This window comes from Acomys russatus, chromosome 9 (genome assembly GCF_903995435.1).
Source record: "Acomys russatus chromosome 9, mAcoRus1.1, whole genome shotgun sequence".
Lineage (NCBI taxonomy): Eukaryota > Metazoa > Chordata > Mammalia > Rodentia > Muridae > Acomys > Acomys russatus.
The window spans coordinates 53,462,291-53,487,431 of record NC_067145.1 but is presented as its reverse complement, the minus strand read 5'-3'; the positions used below and the strand labels follow the sequence as shown (position 1 = coordinate 53,487,431).

Below are 25,141 nucleotides of genomic sequence, written 5' to 3'. Positions count from 1 at the left end.
TACCTGTGCCTGGTCTGTCTATGGAGGTGTGACTTGATCACCTTCTACTGAGCCTGGTGCCTTTATGTCCACATAGCTAGCACAGCCACTGTCTGTTTCATTTTCTTCCTTTCTAATCAGATACACAGGGTCTTTTTTTGGGCGTTTTATTTTTTGTTTTTTTCAAGACAGAGTTTCTCTGTGTAGCCTTGGCTGTCCTGGACTCACTTTGTAGACCAGGCTGGCTTTGAACTCACATCAGTCCACCTGCCTCTGCCTCCCGAGTGCTGGGATTAAAGGCGTGCGCCACCATGTCCGGCCGATATACAGGGTGTTAAATGTCCTGAACATCTGCATTCAGATGTGTGTCCGTCAGTTTCCCCAAACAGAAAGGATGGGAAGGACTGCTTTGTTTTGTTTAATTTTTTGTTTGTTTTTTGAAGACAGGGTTTCTCTGTGTAGCTTTAGCTGTCCTAGACTCACTCTGTAGACCAGGCTGGCCTCAAACTCACAAAGATCTACTTGTCTCTGCCTCCCAGAGTGTTGTGATTACAGGTGTGTGCTACCGCGCCCAGCTGACTGTTTTTATTAATTACTACTTTTATTTCAGAGAGTAGCTGCTTCTGTACCACTTGAATCTTTTAGCTGACACGTGTGCCTTCATTAACCCTCCCTCCATCCTTTTTTTTTTTTTTTTTTTCCTTTTCTTTTACAGCATAGGATTTCTCTGTGTAACAACACTGACTGTCCTGGAGCTCACTCTTTAGACCAGGCTGGCCTTGAACTCACAGAGATCTGCTTGCCTCTGCCTCCTGAGTGCTGGAAGTAGAGTGTGCTACCACTGCCCAGCCTCTCTTCTTCTATCTTAATGGGAAAAACATTGGAGAGAATTTGGCCCTGGGCTGAAATGTGTGGATCCTCCCATCTCTGTATGTAACTACATTTCTTTTAAAAATAACTACACTTGTTTGTTTTTTGGGTGTACTTGTGTATGCACATTTGGAGGTCAGAGCACAATTTGTGGGACTTGCTTGTCTTCTCCCATGTGTGGCCCAGGGATTGAACTCAGGTGGTCAGGTTCGGTGGGAAAAGCCTTTACTTGCTGAACCATCGTGGTCCTCAGTGTGCATATCTGCGTGTCTGGCATGCGCTGGTCATGCTCTTTTTGTTGAGACGGGTAATTTGACAGCTGACCGTTCTACTAAAATTTGCTCGACTGTTTTCTTTAAACCTTGAGGTACTGTGCACTATTGCTTTCATCTCTGGCTGAGCTGCCCTTGTGGGATGTGCTTTAACTCACCCGTGTTTGTTGTTTAGGATGCTTACTGGATAGCAATGAACAGCTCTCTGAAGTGTAAAACCCTCAGTGACATCTTCCTGCTTTTCAAGAGCTCTGATTTCATCACTCGCGACTTCACGCAGCCGTAAGTGTCTTGAGTAGCTCCCCTCCTGTTGGTAGAGTCTGCTCTCTCCACTGCTGTACTGCGACAGCTCAGCACCACGAGCTGCTTCATGGCCCTCGATGCAGAGTAAAGCAAACCTCTCGTATTTCCTTTTGCAGCAAGTGCTATACAGTGGATATGCATATCAAGATTTTATATATATTAAATATTTTAGTAATTTTCCCTGTTATAAAATTATATTATATATTTTTAATATATATTATAATAGAAAAATTAGTAACTACTGATGAGGAAACACAGGAAAGCATGGTGAGCTCACTACATAAGCAGATGAATATACTTCCAGGTTTCTTTTGAGTCATAGATATAGTGTAAATGTTCTTGTTTGTGCCTATGTAAGGCTGTGTGTGTATGTGTGTGTGTGTGTATACACGCAAGTGTCACAGCACATGTGGAGGTCAGAGGACAACTAATAGGAGTTGGTTTTCTCCCTATGCCATATAGATTCAGGAATCAAACTCAGGTTGCCAGGCTTGGTAGCAAGTGCCTCTTCCTCCTGAGCCATTTTCCAGCCTACCTGCCCCATTTTAAAATTGAGGGCTTTTTTGTTTGTTTGTGTTTTGAGAATGGTATTTTGCTTGCATGTGTATGTCTGTGTGCCACATGCATACCTGGTCAGAAGAAGGTGTCAGATCCCCTGGAGCTGGAGGTGTAGATATTGTAGGCTGCTGTGTGGGTGGGTGCTGAGGATTGAACCCGGGTCCTCTGGAAGAGCAGCCAGTGCCCTTAAGCTTTGTGCCAACTCTCCAGCCCAACTTGAAGAGTGGGTTCCAGTTGTTCACATTTCTTAGGTTGTGTTTACAGTGTATGGCGGCATCTTTCTGTGTTCTTAAATGCTTACATTCATCATTATTTTATGACCTTGACGGTTTGCCACTGGTAGCATGGTTTATTTAAACAGTCCTCTTTTCTCCTAGGAAGCTCTGCAGTTAAGATCCTTCAAGTACATTTGAGGCTGCGTTTTTGTTTTTTGTTTTTTTTAAATAGAATTACTGTCTCCTTCTCTTGATGGTCACTGTTAGGCTAAAGACCTGGAGCTGCTGGCAGGGCTAATCCTTGAGCATGTGTGCTTCCAAGATCCTTCAAGTACATTTGAGGCTGCGGTTTTGTTTTTGTTTTTTAAATAGAATTACTGTCTCCTTCTCTTGATGGTCACTGTTAGGCTAAAGACCTGGAGCTGCTGGCAGGGCTAATCCTTGAGCATGTGTGCTTCCAAGATCCTTCAAGTACATTTGAGGCTGCGGTTTTGTTTTTGTTTTTGTTTTTAAATAGAATTACTGTCTCCTTCTCTTGATAGTCACTGTTAGGCTAAAGACCTGGAGCTGCTGGCAGGGCTAATCCTTGAGCATGTGTGCTTCCCATCAGCAGACAGAAGCCATTCTAGACATCCCTTTCTAGTCTAGTTATCTCAGTTCAGCTAGTCTGTAAATTCAGCTTTAAGCTGTAAGAACACGGTGTTTGCGTGAGTGTGCACACCTTTTCTCTATCATGCAGTTGGGTTTCTTCTGCCAGTTCACTCTGCTTCAGCCTCGGCTCCTATTTGGAAGAATACTGGTGTGACTCAGTAGGTCCACTGCCTGACAGCAGTCATGCATCAGCTCTGTTCTACCTCGGGTCTGTGTGTGGGGTTATAGTGCTGATAAGAGAAAACAATGTTTGTAGCCATCAGTGAGTGTGCATGTATGCCAGGCTTATTATAAAAAGAATTTAGAGTGTGGTTCAGTCATTGAGTGTATGATTAACATGCATGAGGCCTTGCATACAGTCCCTAGCATCATAAAAAAAAAAAAAAAAAAACACATGTAGAGGCATTTCTGTAGCCATTCATTTTGGCCTTGCAGAAATGAACAAAATTAACAACAAAAATCCCCCCTTGCACGTATTGTTTTAACATGCAGTTGCTGACTTTTTCTGGTCATGCTGGCACAGGTATTACCAGGAGTTGGTGGTCCTCATTTTTCATTTTGATAAATGCAGCAGCACACACATCTTATTTTTATTCTGGTAGATGTCTCTGGTTAGAAGAAAGACATTGCCTCTCATACACCCATCCCCCTTTATAAAGTTTTTTTTTGTTTTTGTTTTTGTTTTTTGTTTTTTGAGACAGAGTTTTTCTGTGTAGCCTTGGCTGTCCTGGACTCACTTTGTAGACCTTGCTGGCCTCTAACTCACAGAGATCTGCCTGCTCTGCCTCCTGAGGGCTGAGATTTAAGGTGTGCACCACTACACCCAACTGAGCTTTCTTTCTTTTTTTTTTTTTTTTTAAATCAAAAGCTTTGAGTAAAGAGATCTGGAACTACGGTACATTCGATCTGCTTTGTATCTGCTAGTTAAATGATATGCATGTTTGCAGGCTTTAGTCTTCGCTGCAGTAAGAATGTAAGGACATCTTTACCTTTCTAGAAATAGCTTCACATTTCTTTTAATTTTGAAGCTGATGGTTTTAAAAATCAGCTTTTCTGCAGCCAGGCATGGTGGTGCACGCCTTTAATCCCAGCACTTGGGAGGCAGAGGCAGGCGGATCTCTGTGTGTTTGAGGCCAGCCTGGTCTACAGAGTGAGCCCAGAACAGCCAAGGCTTCACAGAGAAACCCTGTCTCGAAACAAAATAAAAATGAGCTTTGCCATTCAGCAGTGGGTGGTAAACTACCACCCGTGTTTTACGTTGTTTCCTATTTGACTTTTAGTGAAGAAGTTAAGGCAGCTAGTGAAGATGAGGCCTTAGACATGGCCATGTTCTCCCGCTGTCACGGGCTGCAGTGTTGGAGGGAGCAAGCACTGTGTGCTCAGCCTTCAGCACTTCAGTTGGGCATCACTACTGTGCTCCTAGAGAGACTGCAGATAATCTCTCATGTAGCAAGCAGTCTCAACTCTTTATTAGCAAAATCCATAAACAACGGAAAATGTGCCTGGAGGCGTGGCTTAGCTGTGGGTACCTGCCTAGCACTCTTGGGTTCCAGCCTGATACCTAGAGCTACAAAGTAGAGAAAATAAAAACGTTTTTGTCACAATGTCTTTCAGAATCTCTCAAAGATTAAGAATGTAATTCTTTAGGGTTGTTACTCTGTTAAGTCACTGGTTCAAACCTCCACTGCTGGTTCCTGTCAGTTATAAATCCTTTCAGAATGCTTTCCATTAAACTATATATTAGAATAAGACTTCAGTGATTGTTCTAATACATAATTGTTTAGTTTTTTACTATATCATAAAAATGAATTTGTCTTTTTATAAGAGTTTGGGGCTTACCTTGACTAAAGAAATCAATGTTGTAATATAGTCTGGATTTTTAAAAGGCGTTTTAGTTTTATTGTTTTAATTATGTGTGTGTCTGTGTGATGGAGTGTGTACACATGAGTACAGGTGCCTACAGAGCCCAGAAGAGACCAGTGGATCCTCTGGAGGCAGCAATGTGAGTTGCCTCATGTGGTGCTGAGAACTGAATCCAGGTTCTCTGTAAGAACAGTGTGTGCTCTTAACTACTGAGCTCTTTCCAGTTCCTGTAGCAGGGATTTTAAGTTAACAAAAAGCCAACTGAAAATAGTTCACAACCATAGGGTTTATTGCCCCAATTACATTATTTCTAACTTGTTTCCTGGCTACTTCAGACATGTACTTTGAGGGCTGTATATTATTGGGGGCTTTCCAGGACCTCCCCCTGCCCCACAGTGGATGAATAAAGAAATAAAGACGTGGAGACGTATTATTATTTATAAACGCTTAGGTACTATAGCTGGGCAGATTCTCAGTCAGTCTGACCACATCCTGCCACATGTGGCCCTTACCTTCCTCTCATTCAGGCCAGGCACCTGTTCCTTCGTGTGTTACACTGGCAGAATCCCACATCTGAATCCCCCTACAGTGGTCCTCTTTCAGCCCAGAAGTCCTGCCTTTCCTCTTCTGCCTAGCTATTGGCTGTCAGCTCTTTATTAAGCTAATAAAAAGGTAAGGGAGGAAGTGTTTACAAAATAGAATGCAGGTGACCAGTCATAAGAATAATGATGCCCAGCAGGACGTGGTGGCACACGCCTTTAATCTCAGCACTGGAGGCAGAGGCAGGAGGATCTCTGTAAGTTCTAGACCAGCTAGTCTACAAAGTGAGTCCAGGATAGCCAAGGATACACAGGCACAGTAATGGGCTGGTTGATCAGTGGAATCAAATCGAAGACCCAGATATGGATCCACACACATATGGTCACTTGATTTTTGACAAAGAAGCCAAATCTATTCAATGGAAAAGGGATAGCATCTTCAACAAATGGTGCTGGTCTAACTGGATGTCTACATCTAGAAAAATGCAATTGGACCCATATTTGTCACCATGCACAGAACTCAAGCCCAAGTGGACCAAAGACCTCAACATAAAACCAGAGACACTAAACTGGTTAGAAGAAAAAGTGGGGAAGAGCCTGGAACACATTGGCACAGGAGACAGTTTCCTGAACAGAACACCAACAGCCCAGGCCTTAAGGTCAACAATTAATAAATGAGACCTCATGAGGCTGAGAAGCTTCTGTAAGGCAGGAGACACTGTCACAGAACAAAGCGACAGCCTACAGACTGGGAAAAGATCTTCATCAACCCTACATCTGACAAAGGTCTAATATCCAAAATATATAAAGGACTCAAGAAATTAAACACCACTAAACCAAATAACCCAATTGAGAAATGGGGCTCAGAACTAAACAGAGAATTCTCAACAGAAGAATATCGAATGGGTGAGAAACAATTAAAGAAATGCTCAACCTTCTTAGTCATCAGGGAAATGCAAATCAAAACAACTCTGAGATTCCATCTTACACCCATCAGAATGGCTAAGATAAAAAACTCAAGCGATACCACATGCTGGCAAGGATGTGGGGAGAGAGGAACACTCCTTCATTGCTGGTGGGAATGCAAACTAGTACAGCCACTTTGGAAATCTATCTGGCGCTTTCTCAGAAAACTGGGAAGGAATAGGGCTTCCTCAAGACCCAGCTATTCCACTCCTTGGAATATACCCAGAAGATGCTCCAGCACACAACAAGATCATTTGCTCAACCATGTTTATAGCAGCCTTATTCATAATAGCCAGAACCTGGAAACAGCCTAAGTGTCCCTCAGTAGAAAATGGATAAAGAAACTGTGGTACATTTACACTATGGAATACTGCTTAGCTATTAAAAACAAGGAATTCCTGAAATTTGTGGACAAATGGATTGAACTAGAAATGATCATAATGAGTGAGTTAACCCAGAAGCAGAAAGAGTCAAATGGGATATACTCACTTATATCTGGATACCAGCCTAAGGGGCATGTCCCATGAAAGTCTTCACTTACCGGGAAAGTGGGACAGAGGGGAGGACATCCTATTGGGACCTCAGTGAGAGAAGCATGGGAGAATGGGGAAATAGAAGGATCCAGAGGGTTCTAGAAACCTACAAGAAGAACATTATAGCGGGCAGATCTGGGCCCAGGGGTCCTGCTCAAACTCTGGCACCAGCCAAGGACAATACGTGCAATAAACATCGAGCCCCTACACAGATCTAGCCAAGGGACAGGACATTCTCCACAGTTGAGTGGAGAGTGGGGACTGACTTTCACACAAACTCTGGTGCCCCATGTTTGACCATGTCCCCTGGATGAGGAGGCCTGGTGGCACTCAGGAAGGATAGCAGGCTACTAAGAAGAGACTTGGTACCCTATGAGCATATACAGGGGGAGGAGGTCCCCCTCAGTCACAGTCATAGGGGAGGGGAGTAAGGGGAAATGGGAAGGAGAAAGGACTGGGAGGATACAAGGGATGGGATAAGAATTGAGATGTAATATGAGTAAATTAATAAAATATATAAAAATATATATTAAATGAAAAAAAAAAAGAAAAAGAAAAAGAAGAAATCCTGTCTCGAACCCCTAGCCCCCAAAAGAATAACAATATCAAAGTTCAGACAGTGCACAGCTCTCCGCCAGTTTAGCAACCAACAATTGAGTATACAGAGATACCCTCCACATCGTGTGCAGAAGATTATCCCAACAGCTTATATTAGTCTATATGTGCATCCATCGAAGTAGGGAGGTGTTAGTTTTTGTCGCTGACAGGATAGCTAAGTTGAACATCTTACAAGGTGCCTTACAATTTTAGAAGTTTCAGCCTGTGATTTGTTGGCCCTATTTCTTTTGGGTCTATAGCTGCACAGTGTGTTATAGCAGGAATATGTGAGAGAAGAGACCCTAAGGCAGCCTGGAAACAGAGGAAGACAGAAAGTGGTCAGGGTCCTAAGGTCTCCGTCAAGTGCCCATCCTCAGTTACCTGGCGTCCTTCAGTAGGTCCCACATGCTAGAGGCTCCATGTGTCTTAGGGACACAATGAGCAGTGGCCACTTAGCACTTGGGCTCTGGGGACCTTGAGTTTCCAAGCGCTGTCCAGGTGATTGTGAAGGGCAGGTGCATGAGGGTCTGACTATCGAGATTGATGGTCAGGCTGCCGGGCGGGAGCAGCTGCAGGCCTACGCAGGGTCTGCTGCAGGCCAAATTTGCTGTAAGACAATCAACTCCGGCTTCACTTTTCCTGGTCTTCGCGTGATGACTGTGGACAGATGCTTTTAAAAGTGTAGGTTGAATTATAACACTTAGAATAAATCTACATAGTACTTGCTGACTGCAGTATTTGCCCACATATCAGCATTCTCCGTGATTTATCAAGTCAGAAGACTGCTCTTATTAGTTATTTTATTGATTGTCACTTCAGTATGACAAGACATGAAAAAAACACCTGATGTTCAGTTAACAATTAGAAGAAAAAAACTGAGTTGGTAAATCCATTTGTAAAGGCCTAGATTACAGAGAAATAAATTTGACCAGAGGACTTTATTTGTCTTAGCAATTTACACTCAGCTACGTCCAGTGTAATAATTTTCTTAAAATTATCACAAAATTGGGTATGACAGTACGCCCCCTGTCTGCAGGATACAGTCCCATATAGTGCGCACCATGTGTTCTTCTCCTATGCATGTATCCCCATGGTAAGTTCCGCCTTTTCCCTCCCAGGAGGCAGGTGATGGCTTCTCTTGACATATCTGACTTGCTAGCACCTGGAGGTCATTATTACTGTAAAATCCAGTTACTTGAGCACAAGTCTCACAGTACCAAGGTAGTCAAGCGATGACTAAGACCGCCACCACATTACAGTGAGAGGGTGGTACATAAAGAGAAGAGGGTGGGTCTCGTCTTGGGTGGGAGGAAGCAAGGCAGCCAAATGGAGACGGGATCTTAGTCTAAAACTTGGAAGTTGCTCACTTCTGGAATGTTTAAGATAAATGATTGTAACCACAGGCAACTAAAACTTCGGATAAGACTTACCTAATCCTAAATGGAGTTCGGCAAACATCTCGGGAGTAAAATTGTGTGTGTGTGTGTGTGCGGACCTGACATAGCCATATCCTTACTGCTTTTCAGCTTTCTTACTCAGATGGCAGTGTGTATGATTTAGGTAACGTCTCAGTTACCTTTTGCTATGGTGAAATGCTGTGACTAAAGGAAGGGTTTGTTTGGGTGTATGGTTCCAGAGGGTTAGTGTCTGTGATGACAGAGAGAGCGCACATCTTCAGGAAGCAGAAAGGTGGTAGAGGGCTTTGAAACGTCAAAGCATGCCCCAGGGATTGAGTTCTTTCGGCAAGGACACGCTTCCTAAACTGCCTAAACAGTGCCACCGGCGGGGACCACATGCCTCCCGTGGTGTCCAGTGTCTGCGACCGCAGAGGACATCTCATTCAAACACCACAAGTGGCTTAATTTTTAAATACAGTGGTTTGCTTCCTTGTAGAAGATTTATGAAAATTCTAACGAACACATCTAATCACTGTCACTTCCCTTTTATTTTATCTTTTCCTTTCTACTCATAGTTGAAAAATCTAAAGAAATGGCGTCTGCATGTTAAAAACTCATTTTGTCAGAAAAGCTATACCGCCAAAACTTTGATGTTATTTTTCCCTTGCTCAAAATTTGTCCTTTGTCTTTCTGCTCATGATTTAATTTTTTAATATAATAATATCTTGTTATATGAAAGAGTGTGAAGCACAGTGTTGTAATCTTCGAACCTTTTTTTCCCCCTGAAGAGAGAATTTTTACTATGATCAAGTTGTTCCCATTTCTACTAGAGCCGAGTTCCTGGACAGGCTGATCTTTCTGCTGACCTTTCAGCGTGGCCTCTACATGGCTCAGCACTGCCCTCCCCTTTCCTGGGCATACTTAGCCATCTGGTTAATCATCTCCGTAACAGCAAGCTTACAGCAGTAACCTCTGATACCACAGGCTACTTATTTTAAAAATTACATAAATGTTAAATCAGTTAAAAATAATGATATAGGGTGATAGAATGCAAATGCATATTAAAATATGTTTATTTTTAAGTAGTAGTGTGATGACTAACCAAGGATGTAGGAATGTAGAAGCTGAGGCTGGGGAGGTGGATCAGTCAGTAGAGTGCAAGCCTGAGGTCCTGAGGGTGGGTCTCCACAACTCACATAAAGCTGGATATGGTGGTCCTCACCTGAACCCCTGGCAGCAGGGGTGGAGGAGTGAGACCTGTGGGAAGCCTGGAGCTTGATGGCCAGCTGGCATAGCCATTCAGGGCCTGGGCCACAGTGGGTGGGACTGATGGGGAAAGATTAGGAGATGTGGCCTTGTTGAAGGAGGTGTCATCAAGGGTGGGCTTTGAGGTTTCAAAAGCCAACTCCATTTCAGTGTCTCTTTCTCTCCTTGTGCTTGTGGGTCTAGATGTAAGCTCTCAGGTACTGGTCCTTTGCCATGTCTGCCTGCTTGCTGCCATGTTCCCTACCATGATGGTCATGGATTCTACTCCTCTGGAGCCATGATCCCCAAATTAAATTCTTTCTTTTATAAGTTGCTTGGTCATGTTGTTCTGTCTTAGCAATAGAAAAGTAGCTATGACATTTATTATAGAACCCAAGATCTTGGTGATGCTTTTTTTCTTGACCTCTGGTCCATTGATTGCTTTCTTCCTTCTTCTTTCTTTCTTATTGTCTCTCTGTCTCTGTCTCTATCTGCCCCCCTCCCTCCCTCCCTTCTTCCTTTCCTCTTCTTTTTTTCTTTTTTTTAGGTTTATTTTCTTACACACTGTAGTCCAGGCTGGCCTGGAACGTACTGTGTAGCTCAGAGTAGCACTCTTAGGTCAGCTTAGCCTCCCGGGTCATGGGATTACAGGCATGCACCGCCACACCAAGCAGTTGGGTTACTTGTCTTTTCTCCTGGGTGTCGATTATCTAATCCAGAGTATTTTGCTTGTCTCTGTAGTGACTGGGTGTCAAAGCATAGGAACTCTATTCATATTCTTAGTTCTTATTATGCTGCTGGCCCTGGTGGGGAAAGGGTAGTTATTTTTAAAGAATGAAACAGTTGTATTAATTTTTATTAACCTGATATTTCATGACCTCAATTTCAATGAGCATAAAACAACCTGTAAGCTTTATTTTTGCTTAAGAAAATTTAAATGTACTCAAAGCTAGTTCTGGAGTATAGCTCCTTTGGGTACTCAAGGGATTTTTCCTTTTAAGGGAAAATGAAGTCTTCAGATAGCACCTCTGTGTGCTGGGATGTGTTAAAACAGAAGTTTCCTAACTTTCTTATGGAAATAAGATTTGGTTAATCTTTTCTTTTTCAGCACTGATACTGCTTGAGGCTAAAGTCTTGACAGTATGTGTATTGTGCATCTCTCTCTGTGTCCCTCTGCCCCCCCCCCCCCATGCCTACCCACTAAGTTTATCCTAGAGTTTCAGTAAAACTAGCACCTCTATCCATGAGAGACACGGCGCAGCTTGTGACTGAGTGCTTCTTCCCATGAGCCTTGGTAGCCTCATGCGATAAAGGTAGATGTTGACGGCAGCACTTACCGCAAGGGTTAGATGAGATCCAACTGGGAAGTGTCCAGTGGCTTGGTGCGTGTAAACTTTTGCTACTGTAGGAACAGAGTCCACTGGTGGCTTAACAAAGCACACTGTGTACCTTTCTTTTGAAACGTGTTGTAGATTATATCATTTGGTTCCCAGTTACTAGTGGTAATAGAATATGCTTTTTATGGGTTTCGGCCAGTTGAGTATGTTTATTTTGCAACATAAAACATAAAGATTGCAGAGTGCCAGCATGGTCACATATTCAGTGAAGCAAGGCTTTTATGCTTGGCTTGCAATTAAGTGACTTGAGGCTCCCCTCCCCCAAATTGCATCCAAGGCTTCCTCCTTGCGAAACTTAAGGTTAACACCTAACTACCCACCACCCTCAAGACAGCTTTAAAAAGGTTTTGTGTGGGGGGGCCATAGAAGTTCTGGGCTTTCGTTGGTAGGGTTCTTGATCGCCAGCACCTCTGTGTTAGCTCAGTCGTTCTGCTGTGAGAGAACAAGGGGAGAAACTCACAATTTGGGGCTTTAATCCCAGGCGTGTGGCCCGCCCCCCCTCGTGGCTGCCTGCCTGTGGTCAGGCGGAGCATCATGGTAGAGAGGTGACCACTTCGTGGGACCTAAGAGGCAGAGACAGAGAAAGGAACTTCAGATACCCCATTAAATGTTCATCCTACCCGCTGGAGACCAGGTGCTGAGCACATGAACTTGTAAGGGACACCTCACATTTAAACCACGAGAGCCACAAAGGGGGAAAGGACTTTTTGTGAAGCTTGGGCTGTTTTCAATTTTAGTTTCTTTGCCCATGGAGATTATATGAGTCGACTGTTTTGAGGATTAAATGAGACGACATAGTGCGTAACACCAAGTAAGGCTTAATCACTGTGGATTGCGTTTGCATTAGTCCTTCGTTTCTGGGTACTGTCTATGAAATCTAATTCTCAGATTAATTATGAAAATGTCTGTGCATAAACTAACAAGTTAAAAAATGCTCAATTGCATGTTTTTCTCTCCAAAGATTCATCCACTGTACTGACGATTCTCCAGATCCTTGTATTGAGTACAAGGTAAGCAACTCTCCTCCCTTTCTGACTGACACTCCCAGACGGAGATCATGGAATAGTGCTGTGGATTCATAGATGAATGAAAAGTTTTGGACTAATTTCTCTGGCAACATAGAACCAGTAAAAATTTAAATTTAAGAAATGTGTCGTACATGTAGAAAAATATGCATTATTTAGGTGAGGCATGGTGGTGCACGTCTTTAATTCCAGTAGAGGCAGGCAGAACATTGAGTTCAGGACTGGGCTGGTGTACAAAGCAATTTTCAGGCCAGTCAAGGCCACAGACTGAGACCCTCATCTCAAACAAACGAGAGAGAGAGAGAGAGAGAGAGAGAGACAGACAGACAGACAGACAGACAGACAGACAGACAGAGGACACACGCACACACACACACACACACACACACACACAGAGACACAGACACACACAGACACACACACACACGCCCTCCTGCATGTAGCTGGCTTGAGCATTTGAAACCTCAGTGCCCACTCCCAGGGACACACTTCCTCCAGCAAGGCCACACCTCCTAATAGGGCTACTCCCTGGTGATTAGGCATTCAGATCTGTGAGCCTGTGGGGGGCATTCTAGTTCAAACCACCACAGAAAGCAAAAGAGTAGTACTATTTGTAGACTATATATTAGGAGATATACACTATACACAGAGAATATACACATGACTTTCTACTTTTCACCCAACCAAATCTAGTACAGAGCCCGTCCCTTATATTGGCCTGTGTCTGCCAGCTCCTCCATAGCCTTCAAAATAGCTCACAAGCTGGAAACTTAGCTCTGAAAGCGGAGCGGGGGGGGGGGGGGGGGGGAGGGCGGGGGAGTGGTGGTGGGCAATCCAGATTCAGGCTGCACTACCAGGAAAAAGAAACATCCTCATGGTGCCTCTCTGTAGCATCCATCCATCTTACAAAGAGCACGCAGAAGAACTGAGAGTGGTGACAGAGCTTTAGTAGAAATTGTAAAACTCTAGACTTTACTCTAGTTTTAAAAGTACATATAAATATCTCTCAAATGGGCAATATTCTTAAATACAGCTAACTTCCTAACTACTTAGTTAATTCTTATCCTTAAAATGCTACATAGTAGGCTATCACTTGTCATTGCTCTTGATTCTTTTTGAATTTGCACTGTCAAAATATAGTATCTCTGAAAAGTTTGAAGCAACTGTGGTCATCTTTGTTTTAATTCTAAAACTTTTTTTTTTTTTTTTTTTTGCAATCCTCAAACCAAACCATTTATTGACCGTGAATGTCTCTGTAGCTGTGAACCATGTGAGGAGTAGGTAGGAAGTGATGTGGGGACCGGCAGAGGGCTCCTCGCAGGGGTGCCACCACCCTGGGAGTGCCGTGAGCTCAAGGCCGTCACCGGCAAGCAGAGCATAAATAATACTGGTGGGCAGGTGTGGGCAACAGGGGTATCATAGGACAGCCACCTTGGATCGTTATCAGGTGCATGGAGACACCGGGACAGAGAGGACACAGGACATGTGGGGTTGTGGAGACACAAAGTGGGTAGTGGGCAACATAGGACATGCCAAGGTGACACAAAGAACTAAGGATGCTATTCTGGGCTTCCCCCTCCATCACTTATGACCTAGGCTTGCAGGCAAGACTCTGCAGTGTCTTGCAGGACTCTGAGGACAGCATCTACAGATCTAAGGCTGAACGGTGCCTTCCCGGTCCTTGTCATAGATATAGCTGCGCACAGTGCCGGTGTTCACTCCCTTGGGTCCAAAGAGTATTCCATAGCAAGGCTTGTGGCAGTAAGGCTGGCCATCGTGCTCAGCATGCCCGCCTGGGGTCAGTGTCTTGGAGCAGCGCACACAGCGCAGGCAGGGCCGGTGCCAGTCCTTGCCCAGGGAGGTCACCTTCTCAGCAAAGTATACTCTCTTGTTGCATCGAGGACACATGTTGGGTTCCCCAGTGAACGTGGTGACACTAGAGGCTTTGCTGGGACCCTTGGGAGGTCCACTGGTCTTCCGCTCCTCGGTTCGCACCACCGGGACCTCGATGGGGCCAGTGACCTGAGGAGCCTCGGTCAGAGGCTTTTCATAGATGTAGGAACCAGCGCTCCCTATATACACGCCTTTGGGTCCAAACAGTGTAGCATAAGCAGGGCCTGTGGCAGAAGGGCTTCCCATCATGCTCAGCGTGGTCGCTGGGGGTCAGTGTCTTGTTGCAGCACTCACACTCGAGACAGAACTTTTGCCAGTCCTTACTGAGGGAGCTCACCTTCTTGGCGAAGTAAACCGTCTTGTCACATTTGGGACACTTGGAAGCCATGGTCGGTGAGCTTGGGCCGTCCGCACCCTCCACCCACGCCCTAATTCTAAAACATTTTCATACTTGGTTTTATAATTTCTTTCTCTTTTCTTTCTCTTTTCTTTCTTTTCTTTTGTCTTTTGAGACAGGGTTTCTCTGTGTAGCCTTGGCTGTCCAGGACTTGCTTTATAGTCCAGGTTGGCCTTGAATTCACAGAGATCCCTCTGCCTCTTCCTCCCTGAATGCTGGGATTACAAGGTGTGCACCACTGTGCCCAGCCCTTATAATATCTTAGAAATAGTACCATGATTAAATTTTTTCTTAATTATTTGCTTCTAGACATCTCTGTATATACATATTTTCAAAATTTGTCTACAGGCTGGGGTTACAGTTAAACAGTAAAGTGTGGCCCGTGCTTTAGGCCCTGGGCTTTGTCCTAGCGTCACAAAGAAAAAATTGTTCACTCTACTCACTGTATTAAATATTCTTTATGTTGAATATTTATATTGATAAATCTTCTATGAGTATATTGTAAATATACAGTATTGATTTTATTGGTTACTAGGCCACTAAACAGTTGCTAGGTCTTAGAGCACTTGTTACTAGGATCTTTACATACAAATGTGGGGGGCCTCCCCCCAATTTCCAGACTGCATTTTCCCATGTCATTATCCAATCTTTTATAACATATTTATATGTATATTACGTATTTATATCTACCGTTTTGCCAGACAACTTACTGTGACACGCCTGCTATGTGCTAGGACTTGGTGCTAGATGCACAGGGACTGCACAGGCTGCCTCTTTAGTCTTTCACTGAGGGCATTGTTTCCGGCCAAGATTACTTCCCAGTACTTTGCTGCTGCGTTGCTTTTGTGTTGATGCAGTGTTATCATGGCAAGACATGGGAGTTAAAACTAGGGAAGTGATGTTTCTCAAGTAATTGAAGTGAAAAATGTCTCAAGCAGAATCCCATGTAGCATATGTTTCTGTCTGTATTTTTTAAAATGCTCCCATATGCGACATGCTTGTGTATCCCTGGACTGCTAGAAAGACAAATAAGACCCAGAAAGCTCTGCTTGCTTCTGAGGACAACAGAAGAACTGTCGAGGAGAGAGGCCGTTACTTGTTGCTGTTAGTGTGTTACAGTGGCTTATTTGTTGCTAAGTAAAAACTAGCATAGCCATAGTAAACACACATATACCCCAGGATCACCTTGTAATACATGAGAATGTATACTATTTCAGTTTGAGGCTCTAGGAGTTTTTTTGGTTATTTTTAAATTTTTTAAAATTTAAATTTGTTCATTTTATCTTATGTGTGAATATTTTACTGTGTGCACCATATATGTGTGCTTAGTACCCACAGAGATCAGAAGAGGTCATTTGATCCTTTAAAACGAGTTACAGGAGGTTGTGGACCAACATGTGGATGCTGGGACTTGAACCCAGGTTCTCTGCATTGGCAACAAGTGCTCTTAACCACAGAGCCATCGCTCCAGTCCCTCGTTGTGCTTTTTGTTTGTTTGCTTTGGTTTTTTGAGACAAGGTTTCTCTGTGTAGCCTTGGCTGTCTTGGACTCACTTTGTAGACCAGGCTGGCCTCGAACTCAGAGAGATACGCCTGCCTCTGCCTCCTGAGTGCTGGGATTACAGGCGTACACCACTGTGCCTTGCTTTGTCATGTTTTCAAAATACCACATTTGCAAGGCTTGACCCAGAGCTCACAGTAATTAAAGATGAGCTAAATATATTTTGAAGTCTTAAGACATTTAATAAAAAGCTTTTCTTTAAGAAGAGGAAATTATTTCCAGAAAATTTAAATACCAGAAAACTTGAGGAACCAGTACCTAGCAGCTGTGCCCTCAGTGGTAACATTTTGGTCCTTCCCTTTCTTGAAGAGGAAGGAAGGGCAGGAGAAGAGGGGAGAGTTTGACACTCTCAGAAGTAGTTTATGTACCATCTTAAAGCCTTTTATAGACATTGTGTGATAATCCAACCCAGAACTTCAATGCTGAAATTTATATATGTATGTATGTATGTATGTGAAGGAGAGAACTGACTCCCACTGCTTGTTCTTTGACCACCACATGCACTTGTTTGCTCACAGGCGTGCACGAGGCCCCCCCCCCCAGATTAAACAAATATATAATAAACATTTTTGTTTTTAAAAGAGGAAGATAACTATGTTGTACATTTTAGAATCTTGTTCTTTATATGGGTGATATACACACACATATACATATATATACACACATATATACACGTATGTATATTCCTCAAGAGGTGCACAGTATATAGGCAACAGGGCAGCTTGTGACACAGAGGTGGTGAGAGCTCTCAGAGTGATGAGTAAGTTCTGGCTGGGATGCTCCTAGGGCTTTAAGCTTCTCATGCAAGTGCTCAACCACTGAACCAAACCTGAACCCCAATTTTGACAGGGGTGCATTTTGTCCTAGTGTTTCAGAACAATTTCTTTTCTTTTTTTTTTTTTTTTTTTTCAGAATAACAGGTCTCAGCTCTGTTGCCTGCAGCCCCTGTCACAGCTCCTGTTTAAGGAGGCCTCTTTTTCTCAAAACCACTTTTAATGGCAGTCATTATGATAAAGTCTTCATGTGAAAGGCTCTTTTTATATACTTATCTTGTATTTATTCCTTTGTCTATAGCTTGTCCTCCGAAAATGGTGTGAATTAATTCCTGGGGCTGAATTCCGATGCTTTGTCAAGGAAAACAAGCTTATTGGTGAGTTCTTTTTATCCTTGAAGAGAATCTTTAATGTGTGTGTGTGTTTTCCGAAATCAAACCCAGATCCTGGTACATACTAGGTGCTTTCTTATACCCTAGCCCCAGTGTAGCCTTTAAGAGAAAATGACTGGCAAAGTGGTCCATGGGTAAAGGCCACCAAGCCTGATAACCCGAGGCCAGTCCTGGAGTCCACGTGGTGCAGGAAAGAACTAACTCCCACTGCTTGTTTTTTGACCACCACGTGCGCTTGTTTGCTCACAGGTATGCACAAGCCACCCCCCCCTCCACACACACACACACTAAACAAATATATCATAAACTATGTTTTGGATTTTTTTTCTTTTTCTTTTCTTTTTTTTTTTCGAGACAGGGTTTCTCTGTGTAGCCTTGGCTGTCCTGGACTCAGTCTGTAGACCAGGCTGGCCTTGAACTCACAGCGATCTGCCTGCCTCTGCCTCCCGAGTGCTGGGATTAAAGGCGTGCATTTTTGTTTTGAAAAGAGGAAGATAACTGCGTTGTATGTTTTAGAATTTTGTTCTTTATATGGTTGAGTTATATTTCATTATGAATATATCTTATCATTATGTTGACCATATATATCAGAATATCACATTATTTGCTAACCATGTACAATTATCATGTTTTATTAAAAAATAAAATAGCCACAGATATAAAACAAACTTTTGATAGAAATAACTTCCGTTATTAGGACAGCAGAATGGTCAGTTTTACTGCTGGCTGCTGCCTCTGTTTCATGGCCCGGAGCCCATGTTCAGTTTCCACACAGGAAAGTGGCATTTCCTGTCTTGTCTGGACTCTGTAGATGGGAGGGCAGCTCTTACCATTCTCAGCACACACTGTCTGTAATATTACCTGTGTTCTCTTAGAAAGTTTTGTATTGCTAGCAGTAAAGCAGTAATGTGCTTATTACAGACATTGTAAAAAGCCAAGTTTTATCACTCTTTCATTTTTAAAGACATTTTATTTAGGTGTACGTGTATGTCTGTGTAGGGCTATGTGCACACGGTGCATGCTCCATGAAGGCCAGAACTGTTGAATCTTCCAGGTGCAGAAGCTGCAGGGAATCATGAGATGTCTGGGCACCAAACTCAAGCCTCCTGTAACAGCAGTACATATTCTGAACCGAGCTGTTTCTCCAGCCTCTACAGCCTTACTTCTCTGATTGGGTCACTGTTTATGGCATAAGCGAAAAAACATTGTTATTCTGTTAGCTATCATACAGGCGAAGGACTGATGATAATTTGTTCCTTTAAATTTTTTGCCAATGCATGTTTTCTATAAAGTAAACTTTGTTGACTAAGGAAAGTGTAATTGAATATCAGTGGTAAACATAGGCATTTGACTGTTACATTCCATATTTTTAGTATGCCAAAGAGGGAGACCTGGGCATGCGGCTAAGGAACCCTTTTCCCTAGGACTTAAATACATTGAGGGCTTCATATCACAGCCCCTTCCGTATATTTGGAAATCACTTAAAACAGGAAAGTTTTGATTTTTCTGTGATTTAAAAGATTAGGTTCTGAAAACACATCATTCCCCAAAACAAGAGAAACAGGCTGCTTTTTGAAGTAGGGCATGAATAGGGCAGATATGTGGGAAAGCTGCTTTCCATTCTGCCCTCCACTCCCCAAACTGGAAGAGGCTATCAATTTAAAGAGACTTTTTTAAGAAATGGAAGCACACACGCACAGGTTTAGAACTGCCACTTGCAGGGCTTACCTAACCAGCCTTTTTGTCACTGAATTCTTCCCATCCTACTAAATAAAATAACTACTTCCAAATTAAGAATGTATGGCAACATGGAGCCTAAAAGTCACTTACCCACACGCCTTTGTAGCTGAGTCATTTGTGCTGCACTGTTCACCTTGGTCTTCTGGGCAGCTTTAATGGATTTGATTACTATGTTAAATTAAATGTTGGCATTTTATGAGAATTGTATAAAACAGCTATGGCATGTTATTTTGTCAGGTATTTCTCAGAGGGACTACACGCAATACTATGATCATATTTCTAAACAACAAGAAGAACTTTGCAGATGCATCCAAGACTTTTTCAAGGAACACATACAATATAAATTCTTAGATGAAGACTGTAAGTATTGCCTGTTGGTGGGGTGAGTGAGACCTGGCCCTGGCTGCTAAGCCGCACTCACTGTTAGCCTCACTCACTGTTAGCCGCACTCACTGTTAGCCGCACTCACTGTTAGCCTCACTCAACTGTTAGCCTCACCCACTGTTAGCCGCACTCACTGTTAGCCTCACTCACTGTTAGCCTCACTCACTGTTAGCCTCACTCACTGTTAGCCTCACTCACTGTTAGCCTCACCCACTGTTAGCCTCACCCACTGTTAGCCGCACTCACTGTTAGCCTCACCCACTGTTAGCCGCACTCACTGTTAGCCGCACTCACTGTTAGCCTCACCCACTGTTAGCCGCACTCACTGTTAGCCGCACTCACTGTTAGCCGCACTCACTGTTAGCCGCACTCCCTGTTAGCCTCACCCACTGTTAGCCGCACTCACTGTTAGCCTCACCCACTGTTAGCCTCACCCACTGTTAGCCTCACCCACTGTTAGCCGCACTCACTGTTAGCCTCACTCACTGTTAGCCGCACTCACTGTTAGCCGCACTCCCTGTTAGCCTCACCCACTGTTAGCCGCACTCACTGTTAGCCGCACTCACTGTTAGCCGCACTCACTGTTGAGCTGCACTGTTAGCCTCACTCACTGTTAGCCGCACTCACTGTTGAGCCACACTCACTGTTGAGCTACACTCACTGTTAGCCACACTCACTGTGGTCCACCGTAATGCTCAGCTCAGGGTTGAGTGCTTTAGCACTTTATTATGTCACCAGTTACATCACCATATTTCTGTGGTCATTTCACCCCATTTAATTAGATAATATAATTTGACACCACACAGCTCTCTCCATGCTCGCAGGTGTGTGTGTTTCACAGGCCCCATCTGTGGAGAGCGGAGTGCTTCTCCTCCTTTGCTTCTGTCTGTAATCTGAGGCAGTAGCGGCTGCAGAGCAAACAGCTGGGGGTTGTTTTGAGGAACTGAAAGTTTGTGGTATGTAAGAGAGTTTTCAAATAACCTAGAATTATACCCATGATTTATGCCTTTTCTACTTGCCAAGACTGGGTTCTGTAGCAGATTTAATTAAAAAGAGAAGATGAATCGTGCTGTCTCATAATTAGTTTTATGCTTTCTTATGACAAATTTTACTCATTTCACACGGCAAATAAGTCATGGATGCTTCTTTCCTTAGTGTTTCTCTTGGAGGCAGCTTCCTTTGCCCATGTAAGCAACTGGTTCAGACTATGTTGGTGTTTGGTTTGCATTTTTATTTTATTTTATTTTGTAATTTGTTCACTTTACATCCCGATTGTAGCCCCCTCCCTCATCACCTCCTGATCCCACCCTTCCTTCCCTGGTCCTCAGAAAGGGGAGCCCTCCTCCCCTAACATCTGACCTCAGCCCATCAGATCTCACCTGGACTGCCTGCATCCTCTTCCTCTGAGCCCTGGCAGTTTGCATTTTTAAGTATGAGGAATCATTACAGTTAGGGGTAGAGTCACTGACACAAAGGACACAGCATAGGGTGCTTTTATGTCTCGCACGTTACTTCATCAACGAGTCTGCCAATTGTTGTTGTTTTGAGCAGAGTCTCACAAATTGTAGTCCAGCCTGGATACCACTGTGTGGCTAAGCTGACCTTGGCCTTGCAGCAATCCTCCTGCCTTAGTTTCCTCATTGTTAGGAGTGTGGGCCACCATTTCTGACTGACTTTGGAGATTTAGAAGTATAAAGCATTCAAGGCTAATTATATTCTGCTGTGTTTAGTAATGAAGTATACTTGAATTTTCAAAAAGATTTAGGTTATAAACGTGTTAGTTTATTAGTAACTGAGTCTCTTCTTCTTTACAGTTGTGTTCGATATATACAGAGACAGTAGGGTAAGTAAACTGTAGGCTACTTGCTTTAAATCGAGGAATGGTGAGCGTAGGACGCAGCCATTACCTTGATGAAGCCGTGTTCTCGGCTGAGGCCTGCGGTATTCCTGATGTAAGGCTATTATTCCTTACAAGGCAAGCCCAACACAAACAAACTCAGTGTGCTTGGCTTTGTGAATTTATCGCTAGCTGGCTTGGAACTTCTTTGGTGGGTATGGGGGTTGGTTTTTCAAGACAGTTTCTTTGTGTAGCCATGGCCGTCCTGAAACTCACTCTGTAGACCATCCTGACCTCAAACTCAGAGGCCCGCTTCTGCATCTGTGTGCTGGGATTAAAGATGAGTGCCACTACCACCCACCTGGAACTTGTTATATAAGCCAGGTTGGCTTTGAACTCATGACCAACCTGCCTTTCCCTCCTGTGGGTTGGGATCATGACATATGCCCTAAAGGCAGGGACTAGTAATAGAGCAAGTCAATAAATGAATAAATGGCCGCTTTATGTCTTTCTTCACACTTTTTAGGAGGTCTAGGCCTGCTGAAAATAATTTATTGTATACATTTAAGACCGGGAATTTGTTGTTTGGTTCTTAATTTTTTTTTAAGTCAACTAAAAGGTTCTTTGCCTGACTTGTTTTAGGCAAAGATATGAATTTGTTTACATTTATTTTTTAATTTTTTTCTTTAATAGATTTACCCTTTAATAATTTTTAGGTGAGTGTATATATGTGTGCATTTATATTCATATTCATGTGGGAAGGCTGCGCATGAGTGCTTGCATTCATGTGGGGTGTGCACAGCCAAAGGACAGCCTCAGGTAACATCCTCAGAAATGCTCCATCTTCCCTGAGGCAGCAACTGCCATTGGCCTGGATCCCATCAGTTAAAGAAAGCTGCCTGGCCCGTGAGCGTCAGCGTCTTCTGTCCTCAGTCCCTGACTGAGTTACAGATGTGCATCACCCGTGCCTAATATTTTTTCTGTGGTTCCTGGGGGTCAAACTTGGCTCCCAGGATGTGACATAAGCACTTTATCTACTGAGCTCTCTGCCCAGCCCCAGGTTAACATTTCTAAATTAATACATCAAAACACTAAAAAGTATACAAATTTAATACATGTCTACATTGTGTAATGTTTAGTTCTGGGTAAACATCTTTCTAACCCAAATATTTGTCATTTCTTTATGGTAAGAACATTCTAAATCCTCTCAGTTCATTGAACCACGCAGTACATCATTTCCAACCTGCAGCCTGTGGTCAGGAGAGCTGTGAGCATGACCAGCACGTTTGAAGCGTCAGTATTCTGTCCCAGTATTGAAGGTTACACACCCTGACAGTCATCCTGCTGTGCAATAGCACATCAGAACTAATTGTTCCTCTTTGTTAACTTCATACATCGATCCCCTCTGCTCATCTCGCCGCACACAGCAGCCTCTGGTGGTGGTTGTTCTAGTCCTGACCTTGTGAGAGCCCTGCTTTGCTTTCACGTACGAATGAGATCACTTGCTCTTGGCCTGGATTACAATAGGCTTTCCAGTTCGTCCATATTGCCTCAAATAACTGGGTAGCATAACAGGATTCCATTGTGTATTTGGATCACATTTTCTTTATCTGTTCGTCAGCTGATTGGCCCTTAGGCTGTCTGCACTTCCAGGCTGGTGTGAATAGTGTTGCCGGTAAGGATGGAAGGGCAGCAGTTCCTTGGGTACTCACTTCTCGTCTGGGTGTATGCCAAGGACTGGCCTTGCTTGGTCGCATGGGGCTTCTGTTTTATTTATTTTTTTACACCGACAGTGTATGAGAGTGTGAATACACTTGTGTGTGCTTCTGTCTTTCCACCTTAAGGGTTCCAGGGATCAAACCCAGGTCATCAGATCTGTCAGCAAGTTCTTTTACAGGACGAGCCATATGGGCTTATTTTTAAGTTTCTGAGCAGCTTCCGTGCTGCCCTTCATAGGGCTGCACTCGCTCACGCTCCTCCCGTTGGTGCCTGAGGACTCCTTGCCAGCCCTGTTATCTTTGCTCTTCCTGACAGCAGCGTCCTGGCTGCTGTGAGGCAGCATCTCATTGTAGCTTTAATTTACACAATCCTAGTGGGTTTTGAGCATGTTCATGTCTGTTGGCCATCTCTATGTCTTCTTTTTTTTGTTTTGTTTTGTTTTAAGATTAATTAATTTATTATTATGTATACAGTGTTCTGCCTGCGTGTACACCACCATGTGGTTGCTGGGAATTGAACTCAGCACCTCCGGAAGAGCAGTCAGTGCTCTTAACCTCTAAGCCATCTCTCCAGCCCCTCTATGTCTTCTTTTTGAGAAACTTCTAACACTTTCAATTGACATCTTAAAACTGATGCACACTGTTGAGACGAAAAAGAAACAAAAGCCTAACTCAGTACAAACTTCCTACCGCAGAGGTGCCACTGTCTAGGCCTTGTGGTTTTTTCAGAGAAGCCTCAGTGTTCGTACTGCCCTGGGATTCCGCTTGGTGAGCTGTTAGAAGATATGTTTTTCTCATGTCTGACCCATTCATTCACCAGCAGGTGCCTCGTTCATGCTCCACGGTGTGACTGTGATGCCTGTCACAACTTTGAAACACTTTTTCACCCAAGAGGATGTGGCCCATAGAATCATGTCCCCCTAGTAACTGTTAGCTATTTCCCCCTTTTTAAATCAAGACATTCTCCATACTTCCCCTTTCTGTTTCCTAGAGTGGTGGTAGATACTAAGCCTTAAAAGAAGGCTGCGTAGATGGCCCAGTGGATAAAGTGTTTACAGGGCAAGCATGATGTTGAGACCCCCGAACCCACATGAAAGGTGGGTAGTCACAGTGTAGCGCCTGTAAACCCAGCACTCCAAAAATGGAGACAGGGAGTCCCTGGGACAGGCTGGCTGCCTGGCTGTGTGTCCAGTGAGGGACCCTTTCTCAGTAAGTGGAGAGAAAGCCAGGCAAACACTTTGGCGTAAGCCTCTGGTTTCCACGTGATGTATGCTCACATATGTGAACACATACCACACATCACACAAACACAAAAAGATAGAAGAACTGAGGCAAGAGAAGGGGTGATGCTTGGCAAAGTTTCAGCTGTTCAGAAATAAACTTCAGTTCATGGACAGAGGTCGGACCCTGCAGCAGGAGTCACTTGCTCCGCTCTTCACTAAAGACATTGGCAGATCGTTCACACTGCCAGCTTTTGTGAACCTGCACTGTGCTAGCTGCTGCACTTCTAACAGGGAGCTCAAACAGGATAACCTTGGACAGTGGAGGACTTTATTATCTTGATGTGGACGTGACAGTGATGTGACGTTTGTGAGGAGTGGCCTGCTGTAGGTTCAGCCCAGCCTACTGTCTAGAACACGCTCCTTTACTTTATTGCTATTTATTCCCCATCTCAGTCTGTATAATGTTGTGAGGTAAGTGTTCTCTGCCTCTGCTGTACAGATACTAAACCAGTTATTTCATATATTGGCAGTTGAAAATGTAGGAATCTGCCAAGCTGTGTCCTTCTGTCCCTGGCAAGTGTCCTTATCACTAACTCTGAGGGGCTGACAGGTAGAGGCAGCTGTTTAGCCTGTGAAATAGTTGAGGGATTTCTTAAAGTGAGGGTGGATGAGTACAGAAGTAATGATAGCTGAGATCTTGTGATCCGAAGCGAGCTACATTTTTAAAAGTGAGAAGCATGCCAGTCCCAACATCCTGACAGTTTCTGTTCAGAGACTGAGACATATTGTAAAACTCATTTGCATTTACTCAATG

General features: G+C 43.7%; 1 protein-coding gene and 1 pseudogene across 1 annotated transcript in view; one reads left to right on the top strand and one right to left on the bottom strand.

The window, feature by feature from the left end:
• Window positions 1–25,141, top strand: part of Cdc123 (cell division cycle 123) — a 56,958-nt gene that overhangs the window by 23,307 nt on the left and 8,510 nt on the right. The window contains exons 6-10 of the mRNA XM_051151352.1: window positions 1,297–1,403; window positions 12,347–12,395; window positions 17,335–17,410; window positions 19,403–19,525; window positions 21,364–21,392. Of these exons, the coding sequence (XP_051007309.1) occupies window positions 1,297–1,403; window positions 12,347–12,395; window positions 17,335–17,410; window positions 19,403–19,525; window positions 21,364–21,392 (384 nt within the window). The remainder of the gene's footprint in view (window positions 1–1,296; window positions 1,404–12,346; window positions 12,396–17,334; window positions 17,411–19,402; window positions 19,526–21,363; window positions 21,393–25,141) is intronic.
• Window positions 14,020–14,691, bottom strand: LOC127193984 (cysteine-rich protein 2-like; annotated as a pseudogene).